Source organism: Anas acuta, chromosome 3 (genome assembly GCF_963932015.1).
Source record: "Anas acuta chromosome 3, bAnaAcu1.1, whole genome shotgun sequence".
Classification (NCBI taxonomy): domain Eukaryota; kingdom Metazoa; phylum Chordata; class Aves; order Anseriformes; family Anatidae; genus Anas; species Anas acuta.
Window position 1 is genome coordinate 67,365,545 of NC_088981.1, and position 17,026 is coordinate 67,382,570.

The window sequence follows — 17,026 nt, forward strand, 5'->3', positions numbered from 1 at the left end:
AAAATAACCTTTTTTATAATGTGTTAACTTCTTCAGATGACGTCTTCCATTTGGAGGACGTTCATCACTGCCTTCTATCTTTTACGGTAAGAAGTGAGCTGTAAAATAGCCACTCTCAGTGTGGATACCAATCTCTTTTGCAATGCTGTTGACATAGCTGGCTCTTTTTTTTTTTTTTTTTCTTTTTCTTTTTTCTCTTTTTTTTTTCTTTCCCCTTTCTTTTTCTCCCTCCTATCTTCCCTAACAGTATAAGTCACTCAGTGACTGTTAGAGATGAAGCCTCTAAAATACCTCTGTGGTCTGATGCAGTACGGTAAGCAACTACAATTTCTTTCCTGTCCATTCCATAGAAAATTCAGTGGAGTTTCAACATTGTTTTATGGCACCAAAATCTCAGTACCCTGTTTAATCTCCTAGTGTATTTCTCTTCACGTATCCAATTTTCACACCTTTCCAGGAGTCCTGACCATGCCTAAGTTCTCAGTAATTTCCAGTCACAAATATATTTGGCTTTCTATTACAGAAAAACAGAAGTGGCAGAACTCTGGGAGTCACAGAATTAACCTCCCATAAGAATATCTGCTCTCACATCTTCATATTTCTTTAGTCTGATCTCACTACATCCTCGAGGATGGAAATCAACCCACACAGTCCAGCCCTATGGTCTTCAAGTAGGATTTGCCAGCTTTGTGCTTTCCTCAGTTTGCTTGCTGACATAGTCTTTGCCATCTTAATAAAGATATCACTATAATTTTTGAGTTTAGTGCTTAAGGCAATAAGAATTATCCTCTGCCTGAATCTGCTAAAATAAAATTAATAGTGTGATCTGTGTGTACAAACACCACACATACAGATACCCAATCTTATATCTGCTAGGCTTTTTTTTTTTTTTCATTAAAACCACTCTGCATTTGCAGACAGTGTTTTACTAATTTTGAGAAAGCTCTGAGAAGACTCCCTGTGCCAGAAGTGCATATCTTGAAGAATAAATGTTTACTCTTGGGGTGAGTTCCTGACAGAAAGTACCGATATAAGCAAATTCTGTTGGAATCTGTAGGAGTCTGGGTGAATTATAGCTGAATGTCTGAGGATTGCTGTATCAGGAGAGGTGCAGCTCTCAGTACCAGTGTACAGGAGCTGCTAAGTACACCTCTCCACTGAAAGGGAGAGGAGGGCAGCAATAGCTTGTATGGTTATATGTTATATGTTATAGTTAGTTATAGTTATAGTATAGTATAGTTATAGTTATATGGCTGTTGTTATACCCACTGATTTAATTTCCAAAATGTAAAAAAAACATTGGTTTGTATTCACATTTTAGTTTGTGTATGGTTGTGTGATTCTAATTCATTAACAAAACTTCCCAAAACCTAAATGCAGTGTCAGATCTGACAACAGTGTGACACACTTAAGAGTGTTGCCATAGACTGGGAATGAAGATGATTAGGTTTTGCTGGTGATCATGGACTAATTTTGGAAAGAAAACAGAAGCAGTGTGCATCACACACAGGCTTAGTCCTCATGTGAGCCTTCCTGCATACTTGCTGTTGGAAAATAAAAAGTAATTAAGGAAATAGCATTTTTTTTTAAAAATATTATTATTATTATTTTAATATCCCACGTAGCTGCATTTTGAGTACAGGTGAATTAAGATTACTTTTCTGTCCTTTTCCCACTGCCATTCTTTAAGACTTGCTATTGCAACCGTATGCTGAGCAGATGCAAACAGCCCTGCTGTCCTGCTTTGCACAGAGATGTCAGGGAGAAGATGGGCGAGATAAAGCAGAGCCAGCTGTCAAACTTGTCCTCACACCTGGTCCACCCAGGGGTGGCTCTCGGCTGCAGTGGCACCATGGCCAGGTTGGGTGCTGTCATTTCATGGAAGCCATCTGAGAAGGGCCTGTTGGTTCTGCTGCTTGCCAGCATTCAATGTTAAATTAAATGCTATTAAATGCTAAATAGCTTTTAATTCAACATTGAATTAAAGTATTAAGTAATTAAATCAGGCATCAAAAAATGGGGAAAAAATGACCCATTTAGAAAAACCTTTAAAAGACTTCATGCATGTATCATGTGGCCTTGCAGCAGTTAGTCTAGAGAGTCTCTAAGGGCCTGGTGAAGTGTCTATCGCCAGGAAGGAAAAGGGTTTGACCTTATTGCAGCTCAGTTCTCAGGTGTGCATGCAGCAGTCAGGCTGTCAGTAACACCCAGCTTTCCCATCTCTCACTTTTGGGTTGTTCCTAAAAATTTTTAGGATCTTTTTTTTTTTTTTTTTCCAAAGAGCACTTCCTGAAATGCCTTCTTGTCTTAATGTAGGCATGAATTTCTAGGGGAAACGTGTTGCTAAGATCCTCTTCAGCAGTCTTTGAGTCAATTTTGTGCTATATGATGAGTAGCATGCAAAGATCTTGATGGAAACTATATAGGAAAATGAGGCAATGGAGTGACTGCAAGTGTCCTAGGAAAATAAGGCAATGGAGTGACTGCAAGTGTCCTACTGCTATGATGTTTGCACTGTTCTGTTTTGGCTCAGATCATAGACCCCTGCAGCCTTCAGGAAATATACATGTTTCTAGGGCGTGAGAAACAAAAAAAGAAATGGAGCAATATGGCTTTTAGAAGAGAGTGACTGGACAGTGACAAAAATTGTGCCTGTTACTCTAAGGGCTGTGCGAAAACAGGCATTGCAAATTCTTATCTGATCTGCATTTTTTTATGTTTTTTAAAATTGCAAGAGTATTGCAAAACAATAAAGTGTCCTGGGAAATGCACCACCAGAAGAGGGTAAACAAAAACACATACAAGTGCCCTCTTAGGCACAGTATTTGCATCTTCATAGCAGAACAGACTCTCTGCCTTGGCTCTCTGTGCTCTCACTGAAGTGGAGGTCATGGCTAGTGACAACTGGGAGCTGTTCCTGGAGTCTCTCTTGCCTTTTTAGGTTATGAGGGTCTCTGTGTGTTTAGGATAAATATGATTGACAGCTCCACTCCGGCCCCAATTAGCACCCTATAATTTATTAGCTTCTGCTTTCAGATTATGCGCTAACTTCACAAATATTTCAACCACGGAAACAGCAGCTATCAAGTGTCTCTTTCCTGATCCAGTTCCCTGTGACTGCAGTTAAATACACAGACGGAGCTGTGCAGGTCTGTCAAGAGAGAATAATCATTTGTGTCTGTGTGCAAGAGGGGCTGTCACAGCTCTTTAGGACTCTGCTTGTGGAAAAAATAAATAAATAAAAAAAAAATCCCTGGCTCTGCTGGGCAAGGGGTTCAGAGCTGGTTCCTGCTACCAGGGAGCAGGACTGGAGGCCAAGGTGCTGGCTCTTTTTGTTCAGCTCTGTTTCTTGTACAAGTACTGACACTTCGAACACCTACTGCTGCCCCTTTGCTCCTCATGGTGCCAGGTTGGTAGGTGTGTGAGGGGAGAGGCTGCCTGAGGCAGGGCAGCTGTGGATGGAGGTTGGGGAATGGAGCCTGTGGCTGGGGAGAGGAGGAAAAGCGAAGAAGATGAAGAAGACAGAGGTGGGGGTGCTGAGCCCGGAGGCACTGTGCCAGGTGGGGCAGGAGGGCTGCACCCAGGGGGCTCGGGCAGGAGGAGGGGGCACACAACTCTCCGATGCAATCTGCTCAAGGGTGCGGGGCACAGCATTCATGGGGTGTCCCTGCTTGGGGAGGCAGTAGAAGGTGTGCTGCAAAACAACTTCTGTGTGGTTAGAGACAGACACAAATGGTAAGACTTTTCTGGTCTGAGCTGCTTGTCAGTGCAGTCGGGTTAGAGAGCAGGCTAACTGTGGTGGAGCTAAAGGAATGGATCACTTCCCAAGGCTGTACCCTGAAAGCTTAAGGGCTGACTGAAATAAGGCTTTTTCTTTTTCTTTTTTTCTTTCTCTTTCTTTGACTTTTTTATTTCTTTTTCTTTTTTATTTATTTTCCTATTTTCTTCTTTTCTTTTTCCCTTTTCTTTTTCCTTTTTTTCTTTTCCTTTTTCTTTTTTTTTCTTACTTTTATCTTTTATCTTTCCTTTTCTTTTTTTATTTTTTTCCTTTTCTTTTTCTTTTTCATTTTTATTTTTTATTTCTTTTTCTACTTCATTTTTATGTTTCTTCATTCTTTTTCTTCTTCATCTTCTTCTTTTTCTTCTTCATCTTTTTCTTTTCCTTTTCCTTTTTCTTTTTCCTTTTTTCTTTAATTTTTCTTATTCCTTTTTATTTTTCTTTTTTATTTTCTTATTTATTTTTCATCTTTCTTGTTCTTTTTTTCTTTCATTTTTCTCTTTTATTTTTCTTCTTTTTCTTTTTCTTTCCATTTTTCTTTTTTTTTTTTTCCTCTTTCTTGTTCTATTTTTTATTTTTTTCCCCTTTTCCTTGCACTACCTTATAGTCCTATTTCCCTATGCAGAATTGCCTAAACTGTAAAACAAGTGCCTCACTACTCCACATAATCACACCACAAGTCTCTCTCCTTCCCCTGCTGCAACTGCTCCTCTGGGTGGCAGGCCAGGGAAGCCAGCCAGGACACCACAATCCCCCAGAGGAGCTGACTCGCCTTTCTGTAATCAAAAGGGCATCTTAATTACAGCCCTTGCCCAGAAAAAGATGCACGGGAACTGCCAGTCAGAGGCCCCTGCTGCATCTAAAGCCACCCGTAGCATTTTCCTCCCTTCTAGGAAGGGACCAACCTTTAAGCCCTAGCTACGGCTTGTCACGAACCTAAATAGGACTTCAAAGGTAAAGCGAGAAGGGATGGCTTCTGACCCAAGGAGGAGACAGGGCAGATACATTTCCCTGGAGACGGGCAGAGCACAATCCAAGGGAGGCGCAGAGGGGTTTTCAGCTTTCTCCTCCCCTCCCGCTCCCCTGGGGGCTCCAGTGGGAGACCCAGTGGGACAGGCGGCAGGAAGGAAGGAACATTTACCCTAAAGTGAGCTGACATGAGGCTTCAAATGCAGGGACACATATATTTGTCTCTTAGGAGCCCTGCACTGCCTTCTTGCAACTGCAGCTATTCCATGGGGAGACCTTTGGTAAAGTACAGAGGAGACTGCGGCCACAAATACCGCGTCCCATCCCCACTTTCTCCAGCAAATATCACCGTCAGCCTCTGCATTCACTAAAACAATTTTACTCTGTGCTGCACTCAGTTTCAGTTATTTTCAGAGCAGGGATGAAATGTCTGCAGCAAACATGCCTGGAGCTCGCTCCACACACTGACACTCAGTGACTGAGCAGATTCACCTCTGTGCCTCCTTTGGTGCCAACCTGCTGCCACCCCAGGCCTTTCACCTCCTGTCCTGGTGTCTGCGCGGATGGGCCATGAGTGGTGTTTGTTTGTTAGGGCATAGCTGGAGAGCAGCAAATGGTGCTAATCTGCATGCCACGCTCACAGGAGGGGCACCTGGAGGGTATGCTCCTCAGGCTGCAGGACTGGGAGCAACAGCCCTGCTCTTCTGGTGTGGGATCAGCACACGGCGTATAAGACAAATGTAACGTATAAGAACATATAAAAAGCATACCTTTTGCATTTTCAGATTTCTTGCAAACATTCAGGATTAAGCAATTAAACTGTGATGCAAAGAGGAATAATGCAGATTTATGAAATGGCACTGAGGTTATTGCATGAGGAGACTCCCCTCCCCTGTGCCAGGCAGTCTGTAGCACAGGATGAAGTTCCTCCTCTAGCAACATGAGCTGCAGCCCCAGTCCTGCAAAGCCTCACTCCCAAGCCTAAAGGTGGGAGCTGTGAGCAGCCCCCGCAGTCAGGATAACCCACAGAGCCAAGCTCTGCAAGGCTTAGGCAAAACAGGGCACATACATGTACACCTCCAGACTGCAGTGCATCTGGAGTAGGAGCACTTTAAAAAGCTGTTTTGCATAGCACCTAATGCTATAAGCCACAATCCTGACTTTACTGTTTGGGTGTTTCCATGATATGACAATAAGTACTTGGAGAGCAAATATCAATAGCAATGTTCGTGTATTCATTGCATAAATCCTCATGCTTGAAAATGTTCAAAATCAAAATGAATTGTAAATGCCTATGAAGTAAACAAGTGTTTTTTATTTATAAAAATGCTTCCAAATGTATTTGGGCTGTATTACCCAGTCATCCTCACTAGGAGGAGAAAGAGAAAATGAGAAAGAAAAAGAAATTGCACTGAAGCACAACCAATGTTAGAGCCCAACTAATCTTAAAAAAAAAAGAAGTTTAAAAACAGACTAAGGAAAATGCAGGCAAGTGTTCACAGAATGATCTTGCTATCTCCAGCCTCTGCCCCAGTTAAATACCACTTCAGTTATTTTTCTACTGCAAAATGCTGCTGCCTTCTTTCTTGATAGAAGCCTCAGAACACTTTTGGTTTAACCAGTACTGTAAAGCCTGGAGTTGTTTGCTCACCCTTTACAGTGTGTCTGGCATCTGGCTGACTGGGGACTGAGGACGAAATGCCCGTGAGTCTGGCTGAAGTGACCATGGCAAGTCACCTCCTGCCATTTGCCCAGCTCTGGCTGGGTATGCTCTGCACGCTTTGTATTTCAAAGCCCCTCCTTTGCTTAATAAGAAATAAGAAAGATTCTCACAATATTTGTTCACACTGGTTTCTTATTTTCTTGTTCTTAACACTCCTGTTCTTTCCCATAAATTCTTTCTCTCATTTATTGCTGACCTAGGAGGAGCAAGCTCTGGTTATTCAACACTTTGCCACCTTACACCAGGTTTTGGAAGGTGAAAACCCTCAGAACAGTATAAAAGTCCATTTTCTAACACTGCTTCTCCTAGTGAGAGGACTGTCCTCTCACACACACTGAACTTTGTCAGGCTTCAAAGACATTACATTAAGAAAAAAAGAAAAAAAGCCATAGTGTTGGGATCAGATGCTTTGCATGTAAAAACATCAGCTTTTAAGTATAGGGGGAAATTGCCACTTTTGCACTGTTTCATTAGCCATTCATCACTCTGTAATAGCATTTTAATTTACCAGTGCAAAATAACCATGCTGATTGTTACAGTCCTTTCTTCTATTGGCTTTGTGAAGAAGCATCTCTTATTACAGGGTACCACCTTTGTTTTAACCCACCTTAAAAATACAATGTACACTAAAATGTAGTATTACCACAGTTTTGCATTTTCATATCTTTTGCATTTATCACCTTATTTTTTACTCATTAGGAAAATACTTTCAACTGCTAAGATTTCTATTTAGCTTTAATGCAAAGTAATAAAATAACTCACTTCATCCACACTACAGGTATTTTTCCTATTTCATCCTGAAGTTTCTAGTCTGCCTCATTTCTCTTTGTTTTAATTCTTCATAAAAGCACACAGGGTGAAAGAAAGAGATACCTTTAATGCAGCTTTCCTACTGTTAAATAGATATCTTATTCCCTCTTTCAAAACAAAACAAAACAGCTATTAAAGTGACAAAATGACAGCAACAAGTAGACAAAGGGAAACGTTAAACCCAGACCTATTGTCCATCATGGGCTTTTCCTTAAAATTGTTGGGTTGAGGGCAAACAGTTTTTCGTTTCCTTCCCCCACTTCTTTAAGAGGGTTTAGCTTTCACCATAAAATATTTCTTGTAAAAAAAAAAGAAAAAAAAAAAAAAGAAAGAAAACAAACAACTGTTACGTATCCAATGCAAATGCCAAACTCTGAGAAGTGCCACCTTGGTTTTTGTATTTCTGGAGTTTGAACAGTTGTCCACAGAACAGCTGCATTTCTGCAAGCCCAAGGCAGGTGGCCCAAGCTAGACGCTTGCCACTCATTACCACAAAACTGAAAAATCTGACCAGTTCCTTGGTAGTCCGAAAATGTTCATGAGTTCCAGTTTCTTCTCCTTTTACTTTTCTATAATGTAAAGTAAAAATCCAGTTCAAAACTGCTAAATAGATTTTCCCATGTTGCATTCGAGAAATAATTTTCACTGCCATAAAAAAATATTCACACCACTGAAAAAAAAAAAACACAAAACAAAACAAAAACAAAAACAAAAATTTCCTCTGTCTCCTGTATGAAGGCCAGTGGTTTTGCATCACCATACATGATGTCATTCAACTCTTTTAAAGCAGTCCGACTGCAGTTCAGGGAGTGGAGTTTGGTTAAATAGAAGTTCATGGTCTTTGGCTCTCCTCTCTCAACAGAAGAGTTTTCCTCTCCAAAATAAGTCTAAAGGACCATCCTTGCGATGCCAGGTTGCTTTAAGTCCCGTTGTCTTTCCCCAGGCTGCAGGGCCACGGTGGGCTTGGAAAAGGGCAAGGGGGGTCTGGGAGGCTTTGAGTCAGCTCATCAGCTCAGAAGGGATCCACCACAGAAGGAGTAACGTCGAGCTGCAAACCAAGACCAGAAGCTGTTACAAAGTGACCCGACTTCAGCTCCGAATGCCACCATGCCTAACAGGCAGAGATCTAGAGGGGAGAGCCAGGGGAGGAAGAGTGAAGGACAGCTCTAAAACCAGTACAGATCCTTGCTTTTGTCCTGAGGCTGCAAACCTGAGAATGGAGAGAAGAAAAAAAAAGGAAGAAGAAAAATAGAAACAGGTGTTTAAGGACAGAGAAAGACAAACTTCATTTCTGCCACACGAGATTGAAGGCTCAGCCTAAGTCATGGGCTCCTAAAGCAGGGCTGGAAGGAAGCAGTGAGGCGAGAAGAGCCTGGGCTTCTCCGGAGGCAGGCATGCATCCCTGTTGAACCTGAAGCAAGGCCACCTTATGGAGCCATTTGTGGCTGTGGTCACCAAACTTCAGCCAGAGGAAGCTGGAGCAGGCTTTCCTCGCCTCTGCTGCCACTGGCTGAGGAGTCACCTCTTTGGCATGTCTGTCACCTCTCTGTCATGGCTACAGGCCTTACGTCCAGGCATCTGACTAGACAGACACTGGATACCAGTACCAGCCTCACTGGCCACAGCAATAACTGTTGCCCTTTTTCTGTTGTTATTATTTTTTGCTGGGCAAATGCAAGGGTACATTTCTTTTCAAAGACTGGGAGAAAAAAAAAAAAAAAAAAAGTAGCTGGGGTTGTTTATAAACCTACAGTACTTTACAGAGCCATGCAGCTGCCTGCACACCTGCTCCATGGCAGGAGCCCAGTGATGGCCCTTGGGGCTCCGTCCTACTGCCAGCCCTCGCAAGGACAGGGCAAAAGGGCTCCAAAGCATGAAGGGCACACGGGCTGGAGCTGGGGGCTTCCAACCCCAATTTATTTCCCCTTAGGGCCCCACCACGCTGGGTCCTCCCCTCCTACCATCTTCATGGGGGTGGCCCTGAGCCAGGGGGACAAAAAGGGGCTGGGGGCTGCTCTTCACCTGGGTCCACATTGAGGCCGAGGCTTTGTGCCATGTCCCCCGCCGCGTTGGGGAAGGGTGCTGGTGTTGTCCAAGTGGCAGTGGCACCTGCCTCAGCCTTTCCCAGGTCGCAGGGGGGGCTGACTGGCGTGGGCACAGCGGCGGGTGTGAGGCGGTGGGGGCGGACAGAGGCGGTGGGCACCAGCAGTGAGCCGTAGCGAGGGTCGAAGTGGGGGCCGTAGACCTCGTGCACGGCAGCAGGGCGAGGGTAGGCGGTGCTCTGTGTCCCGAGGTAGGGGTGGTGGTGGTGGTGATGGTGGTGGTGGTGGGCATGGTGCCAGGCCTCGGGGCCACCCTGGTGCAGGTGGCCGTGCAGGGAGGCCGGTGCGTAGGGGTCGGTGGCAGTGGCGAAGGGCAACTCGCTGTGGGCGGCGGCGGCCAGGGGGCTGCTGAGGGTGGCAGGGACCGAGGAGGGCTGGTAGGTGCTGTTCCAGAAGGATGGGGGGAAGCTGCGCTGGCTCATTGGGAAGGAGCCGTCTAGTGTGGAATAGAAGAGAGAAAAGGCAGGTGAGCACCCAGTGATGCCTTTTTCCCCAGACCACTGCTGAACACAAGGAGCTGCTCCCCACAAGAACCGATTCCTCTCCAGCCACACATCCAACATGCCTAGCCCAGGGATGATCCATGAAAATGGAGCAATTTGCTCCAGATTTCTTTTAGTAGCTGCTTAAGGAAAAGATTGTTACTTAAGGCAAGGGAAATACCTCTTTCCCTCAGTAGTAAAAACTGAGTCAGTTATTGTGCTCCACAATAAGTTTCTGGGCTAGATTTCTCTTGTTTGTTTGTTTGTTTGTTTTGTCCTAATCTCACTGTCCAAACATTTATGCCCAACACCTCAGAGGATGCCCCAACCCTGACAGGAAAGCCACTGCTTCCTTGGTGAAGTTTCAGAGTGGACAGCAACACTGTGAGATGTGACTATGTGCCAGCTTGAATTTTCTAAACATCTGTGGAATTATTTTTTTTTGTTGGCAATTTTTTTCCCATCTATTGCATTGGGCTTGTGCCTGTTTATTGGATATACCACTAACATATCAGGGAAGCATTCTGTGGATCTTTAGGGATTGGCAGGGTGAAGGACAAGGATCCTGCATTTTCCTTGTTCAGTAAGCCATGTGTGAGGTGGAATAGTGATTGTTAACACAGAGATAGGTGCTACGCATGGCTGGTCGGGAATGCACAGTGTTGCTGAAACAAATGAAAACATGCCCTTAATCCACATTTTCCGGGGAGGTAAATTAGCTCAGAGCCCTGAAATTACTCAGGAGAAGGGGAAGCAGTTCATGACGGACAAGGAAATCTCTCTTCTTTCAGCACTGAGTGCCTTCCGCCCATGAAATACTTCAACTAGCATGTCAGTCTTAGAAGCCACCAATGGGAATTTCATGAAGAGACTGGGAAATTAGCTCTCAGCTAGGCATCTGGCCTGGCGATGGGGGTCCCGGAAAGCAGGACAGGTTATTCCCTGCCATATCGAGTACCCCATGAGTCCGTCTAGGGTAAAACAGGGCACAGCTATGGAGAATCTCTGCAATTTCAGGACCATGTCAATGACACACATTGGATGATGCACGGGGTCATGCATCTTCCAATTTGCAGCGGTGGGAACCTGCTGAGCTCCTTCCCATGGCCTCTTGTCCTTCTGCTCCCATCTCCACTCCCCAGCTCACCGAGCCCAAAGCCGCAGTGGCCAAACTGGGTCCCGCAGCCCTCCAGCCCCTCACCCTACACCCCCTCACCCCGCACCGCGCTCACCCCGCCAGGAGCCGGCGTTCCTCGCCTTGGCGCTGCCGAGGGAGAAGCTGCTGGGCTGACTGAGGGCCCGGCTGAAGTGCTCGTCCACCACGGCGCTGATGTCCCCCTGGAAGTAGGTGAAGAGCACGCAGCGGGAGCTGATGTACTCGGCCTCGGGGGGTCGCTCCTTCTCGGGGCTGCAGTCCTCCTCCTTGATGCTGGCGGCGGCGTGGCCGGAGAAGGAGCTGCTGGTGCTGGCGCTGCTGCCGCTCTCCGGGGCTTCTTGCATTTTGGAGTAAAAGGCGAGTTTCTGGAGGAAGGGGGAGGCAGGGAGGGAGAAACGAGCCGGTCACACCGTGCAGAGCGCCGAGGTGCCCGGGGCTCGGCGCTCCCTCCGTGCTCCCGCAAAAGGATGCGAGGGGTTGCAAAAGGATGCAAAAGGTGGCAAAAGGATGCAAAACCACGAAGAAACCCTCGCGCACAGGAGGGGAAGTACCGAGGGGGCGAAAGGCAGCGGCGGTGCTGGCAGCGGGGGGAGGCGAACGGCGACGGGCTGCACACCGAGTGCACGGCGGCGAGGAGGAGGAAGGGGAAAAAGAAAAAAAAATAAAAATAAATAAATGACCCAACTCCAGCAGCCTCAAACACTTTTCAGGGCAAAAAGCACCGCCTCGGCCGGCGAGAAGCCTCAGGTATTTCCTACAAGCTTCTGCTGCTTCTGCTGGGTTCCGCCGGGGGAAGAAAGCCGCGGGCGCTGGGAAGTTTGCTGGGTGTTCCCCGTGCCCTCTGCACCCGCCTCAAAGCACCCGCAGCCGCTGGGACTTCCTTAGAAATAAGCGATGGGGCGCCGAGACCCTTCTCTTCCCGGCCGCTGAGGGTAGGGAGAAGCAGCACCGAGAGCCGGGGGGAGGCAGGGAGGGAAGGAGGGAGCCCCGGGCTGAGCCCCGCGGGGTATTTCATAGCTGAACCATGGCTCGAAATCCGGCTGAGAGTCACGTCGTGACTGCCGCCTTTCCACTTGGCTGCCGGCTCGGCCATTGAGGTAATAATCATCCCCCTAAATAATGTCACCCGTGTGCGGACGGGCCGAGGGGGGGGCAAGGTGGGGGAAGACATCATTTGCTATTTGTAACAGGTATTCCGGCCCCGCTGCCAGCCGCCCGAGGTGCCACCCGGGTGGCCACGCCGTGGGGACGAGGAGCGAGGCCGGGGGCTGCCGCCAGCCCGGGGCTCTTCTGCCTCCTCCGCTCCCCTTTTTCGTTTGCAGGGAAATTCCGCCTTCCGGCTTTGGAAGGACTAAAGGGCAGGAAGAAAAATAAAAAACAAACAAACAAAGAAACAAACAAAAAAACCCACACCCCACGAGCAAACGAGTGGTAGCGCCGTGCATCAGGTGCAGCCCGAGGAGAAGGAGCGCGCACCCCGATGCGACGAGGCCACAGCGCAGAGGGGCTGCAGATGCCACCAAAGGTCCCCTCGACCCCCTCATGGCACCCGCCTGTTCCTCGGGGGCTGGAGCATCCCCGGCGGCACCGCAGCCTCGGCTCCCGTCGGGGCCTCGGCTCCCGCCCCGGCCTCCCGGCGCTGCCTCCGTTTCCCGAGGGAAAGTCCCGCAAGCGGGGGCGCGCTGCGGGATGCCGGGGACACCTCGGGCAGCGCTTCCCCGCCGGTCCCTGCACGGGCTCCCCGCAAAGCTGGAGAATCACTGTCCCCTCCCTCCAGTCGCGCTCGGATGGAGCCCGTCCAGGCAAAGGGGAAAAAAAAATAAAATAAAAAAAAATCCCTAAAAAAGCCATCGCAGGGTTCATGTCGCGCTCCCGCTCCCGGGACGCCCCGCCGGGGTACGTACCGCGCCGAGCCCCGCACCGAGGTGGGATGCGGCTCTGCTCCGCTCACCATCGCAGGCTGCCGGAGCTTCTCCCCCACCCCGTCCCCTCCCCTTCTCCTTTTCCCTTTTTCCTTTTGGTGAGGCCCCAGACGGCCATCCTCCCGCCGACACCCCTCCCACCCTGCAGCCCGCACGTACCTGGGGATAGGGGCTGTAGGCTGCCGCGAAGTACGCCTGGGGCGGCCCGTACACTTGGTACATAACATCCAGGCAGCTCATGGCTGGCCGCCGCCGAAATTTCGTTTTTTGCTCTGCAAAGCGGAGCTGTGCTCGGCGGGACGGAGGGAGGATCCGGGGGGTTAAGAGGCACCGCTCCTCGGTGGGAGGAGTGAGGGGGGATGAGCTGCCCCCCCCGCCCTGCCTCCCCCCGCCGCACGGTTCCCTCCCGGCTCCCAAAACCGCCCGCAACCGCGCCGGGGGGCTTCGGCCCCGGGGCAGGGGCGGGGGTAGCCGGGCAGGACCCCCGGCAGCATTTTTGCTATCGCTCCGGGGGGGTTTCTCCGTGCTCCCTCCCCGCCCATGCAGCCGCCAAACTGGGGCAAATGGGGAGCGGGAGGGGTTCTTGGTACTGCCCGGCTAGGGGCGAACGTGGGTGAAGCCCCCCCAAGCCCCCAGGGGAGCAGAGTGAGCCCCAAAACGCTGCCGCGGAGTTGTGGGAATTCCCAGGTCTGGCCAGTCAAGGTGGGAAAAAAGTTGTCTGTGGAGGAGGAACCTCCCCAGAAACGTCGCGGGAGCGAGGATGCTTTTTGAACGGGAACCAAAACGACGCCGCGGTTCGCGTGGAAAGAGCAAATCCTGGTGCAGGTAAGCGGGGTTGGCTCCCCATCTGCCCGCTGGGTGCCCCCCAGGCGCACGCAGGTGGCCGTACCCTCACCCGCGATGGCCAGGAGGGAAAGCGGCTCCCAAGGCAGCGCTGTGAGTCCTCAGCTCAGCAGCAGCCCTTTCAGACTCTTCGTACCTTCTAAATTATTTTTAACCTCTTGTAATAAAGCTGAAAATAAAGGAAAAGTGAAAGAATATCACTTACTTTTCAAATGCCGATTATTAACAAAAATCATGGGGAAAAAAAAAAAAGCTGAAAAGAATGAATGCTTTGGATTTTGAAGACCCAGAATTCTTTAACTGAACTTTAGTAGGAAATCCTCATAATTAAAAAGGTTAGCATTTGCCTCTGTTTTGTTTGTCAGAAAAAACTAATCTTATGTTTCAAATTTCAGGAATTGTTCTGAATGCCCATCCTTTGCCAAAAATCATATTTCAGTGCCTAATGAGCATATTTTTTTCTTAACCGGGGGCAAGGTTTTCAATTCATATTTAAAACATTTGTTTCTCACTCTTCTAGTTTGGTAAATTTGTTTTCTGTATGGAAATGTGACCTGGAACTTCGTGGCTGCGTGGTTTAGCCCCGGCACCGCTCTGTCCTCCGTCACACCAAATTTTGTGCCAGTGGCTGAGATGAGAACGAGGGGAGGAACTGTGGGTATCCAGCCTTAGCAAGGAAATGTGTCTCACACTCTATCGTTTTGTTTCTCCTGAGCAGAAAGCAAACAGGCACCGTGGAGGGAAGGGCTCACTCTGTGGTGAGCATCCAAAGCACTTCTGCCAGCAAGGGAGCGCCCCTCAGTCCTTGTGGCTGGGGGCTGCGGGACCTCACCAGGGCCAAGGGATCTCGCTTCTGCTTGCCACTAGTGTGCCCTTGCTCCAGGGGTCGGGGGCCTGGCAGTTCTCCCATCACCGGGAGATCTGTGCCTGTTCTGAAGGCAGCAGCACGCTGGGTGGCAGTCCAAAAAGGATGCCCATTTCTCAGGAGGTGAGTATGCCTTGGACATGCAGTCCTCAAACACCACATATTTCCCTGCTGTTTGCACAAGCACTTCTTCAATGGCTTTGTGCAACACCACGAGTTGACACCTGGCATGTGTCGTGGTGAAGCATGTGCTCTGTATGAAGGAAAAATCCAAAGTGCAGTAGCAATACGAGACTGGGTGCTGTGATGTGGCAGAGAGCCTAGGTTATGTCCCCTGGAGAACCTCTCCAGGGCTGAATTTAGTGGTTTTACCTCACACACAAGTACGTGTTACAGGAATTAGGTCTGATGTGGCTTGGTGTGAACGCATTTTCTTTTACAGCTATTTGACAGTGAAACTGCCTAATGTAAGACATGAGCAAACTGTAGTGCCTTAAGGCACAGCAATGCAAGCATTCATAGCAAAGTGCTGGCATTGTTTTGCCTTTTCAGTACGCACTCTGAAATCGGTCCCAATATAAGAAATGATCCTGGAAACCATGGGTCAGAACTATATTCACTAATCATCTCACTACATATGTACAATTATATATAAATATCTTTTCTTGGTCCCAACCAAAGAACCTTAGGTGTGTTGCATCACATAAGAAATATCAAAGCCTTGGAAAAAAAAGGCAGCTGAGATATCTTACAGAGAAAATTATGACAGCAATGAAGGGAAGAACACATTTAGGAAGGACATGCATTGCAGTTGGCTTTGTACACTTAAACATTGGCAAGGGCCTCATCCTACATTCATATACCCATAGTGTTTCACAACAGCACCATGAGGAGAGTTACAATGTGCCTTGGAAAGCATTCCTATAACGTGATTCAAAGTTACCTTCTCATTATTCTGTAACCTTACACAAAATAAGAACTGTGTGTTACAATGAAGGTCTGGACAAGCAAACAACCCATCCAACATGGTGTTAACACTCAGAGACACTAGGACAAAAAAGCAATGGAAACGTGGTAGGACCAACTCCCTGTGCTGCTCACCTGCTCTGGACGTCCTCCATGCAACCCCAGTGTGTCCACCCTCTGCATGCAGGTTTGGTCAGCCCACCTCACGTCTGATCCAAGGCTGAAACATTTATTAGCCAGAAAGCACCATTCTGGTTTTGAATCTGGCCACGCGGATACTTCATGCTGTTGATGCCATCCTCTCTCAGAAGTTCAGGGAAAATTCTGCCGACTCCAGAAAGGCACGCTGTCCTTACTGGGAGATATCTCAAGCTGGCTGGAGAATGCAGCCCTTGCTTTAGCAGTTTGTCGCTGTGCTTAACAGCCTTCAGTGTTTCCCACTTCCAGTTTGAGCGGATCTGGCTTCAGCTTCCAGCTGTTGCTTCATGTAATGCCTTACTGCACTTAGCTAAAGAGTCCTTTCATACATAATATTTTATGAAACTTATTTTATTCCACACTATATGTATATTTTTTCCCTGCCAAAAGAGACAGATGCAGCTCCTTACTTTTCTGTGGCAATTTCTCTAGTCCTTAGAGAGTTTTTTTACTTTTTTTTTTTTTTTTTTTGCTTTAACCCTGTACATTTTTTTTTTTAACATTTTAAAAATACTCACACAAGAACTTGTTACTGTTCTAATATCTCTCTTGCAGGAGGTATACACAAAATATCTTCTTAGCAAATTCTGTTTATGTTTGAAGATTACCTTTTTTACCCCCACATAACAGAGGTTTAAAGACAAGGAACTCACACTGATCCACTTTCCCACTGTGGGCACTACACATTTTCAGAATCATTATTATGAGTTTGTAAAAACAATGGGATGTTTTGTGGTGTTTAACAGATGGCACAAGGCTATTTCTGATGTTTCTTCTGAGCTCTTACGTAGTTGACTGAGATTACAAGTAACCAACTCAAAGCTTTGGTGATGCCATGTGATCAGATGACACCTGCTCATGATACCTCTGGAGTCATTCTTTCCAGGACCCTTTCCACAGCCTGCCTACTGTGTTCCTAGATGTGCAACACCGTTAGCGGCTCCATTCATTTGTTGTTTGCTTGAAAGTGCCAGTAGGCTTATCAGCAGACTCAGGTCTTTCCCATTTCTCATTCCATTTGCTGGCATTTTTGCCACTATGTTACCTCCAAAATTTATTGGTGAGACTTTATACCAAACATCAGGCTATCAATGAACATCCTGAATACATGTAGTTCACAATCTAATATGAACACTCTTATATAATAAAGATTTTTCTGTTGATTCCAGTTTTATGCATTTTTTGTCCATTTGCCATGTGCATCGTTTTTTG

The 17,026-nt window shown here is 47.4% G+C and overlaps 1 protein-coding gene and 1 long non-coding RNA gene across 7 annotated transcripts; one reads left to right on the forward strand and one right to left on the reverse strand.

Annotated features, from left to right (window-relative positions):
• Nucleotides 1–7,109: 7,109 nt before the first annotated feature.
• Nucleotides 7,110–16,258, reverse strand: VGLL2 (vestigial like family member 2). 6 transcript variants are annotated; one of them, XM_068677636.1, is made up of 5 exons: nucleotides 13,102–13,328; nucleotides 11,572–11,628; nucleotides 11,097–11,385; nucleotides 9,303–9,818; nucleotides 7,110–8,328 (listed from the first exon to the last, which is right to left on the reverse strand). In XM_068677636.1, exons 1-5 carry the CDS (start codon nucleotides 13,180–13,182, stop codon nucleotides 8,288–8,290), a joined length of 984 nt encoding a protein of 327 aa, XP_068533737.1. In that variant the 5' UTR covers nucleotides 13,183–13,328; the 3' UTR covers nucleotides 7,110–8,287. The 6 variants fall into 6 exon arrangements, with proteins under 6 accessions (XP_068533737.1, XP_068533736.1, XP_068533740.1 ...); XM_068677635.1 differs by having other exon boundaries at nucleotides 7,110–8,490; XM_068677639.1 differs by lacking the exons at nucleotides 11,572–11,628; nucleotides 13,102–13,328 and adding an exon at nucleotides 15,752–16,258 and having other exon boundaries at nucleotides 7,110–8,490.
• Nucleotides 14,644–16,982, forward strand: LOC137854334 (uncharacterized). Its single transcript, XR_011095101.1, has 2 exons — nucleotides 14,644–14,773; nucleotides 16,370–16,982. It is a non-coding gene; the product is annotated as an uncharacterized lncRNA (long non-coding RNA).
• The last annotated feature ends 44 nt before the right edge of the window (nucleotides 16,983–17,026 follow it).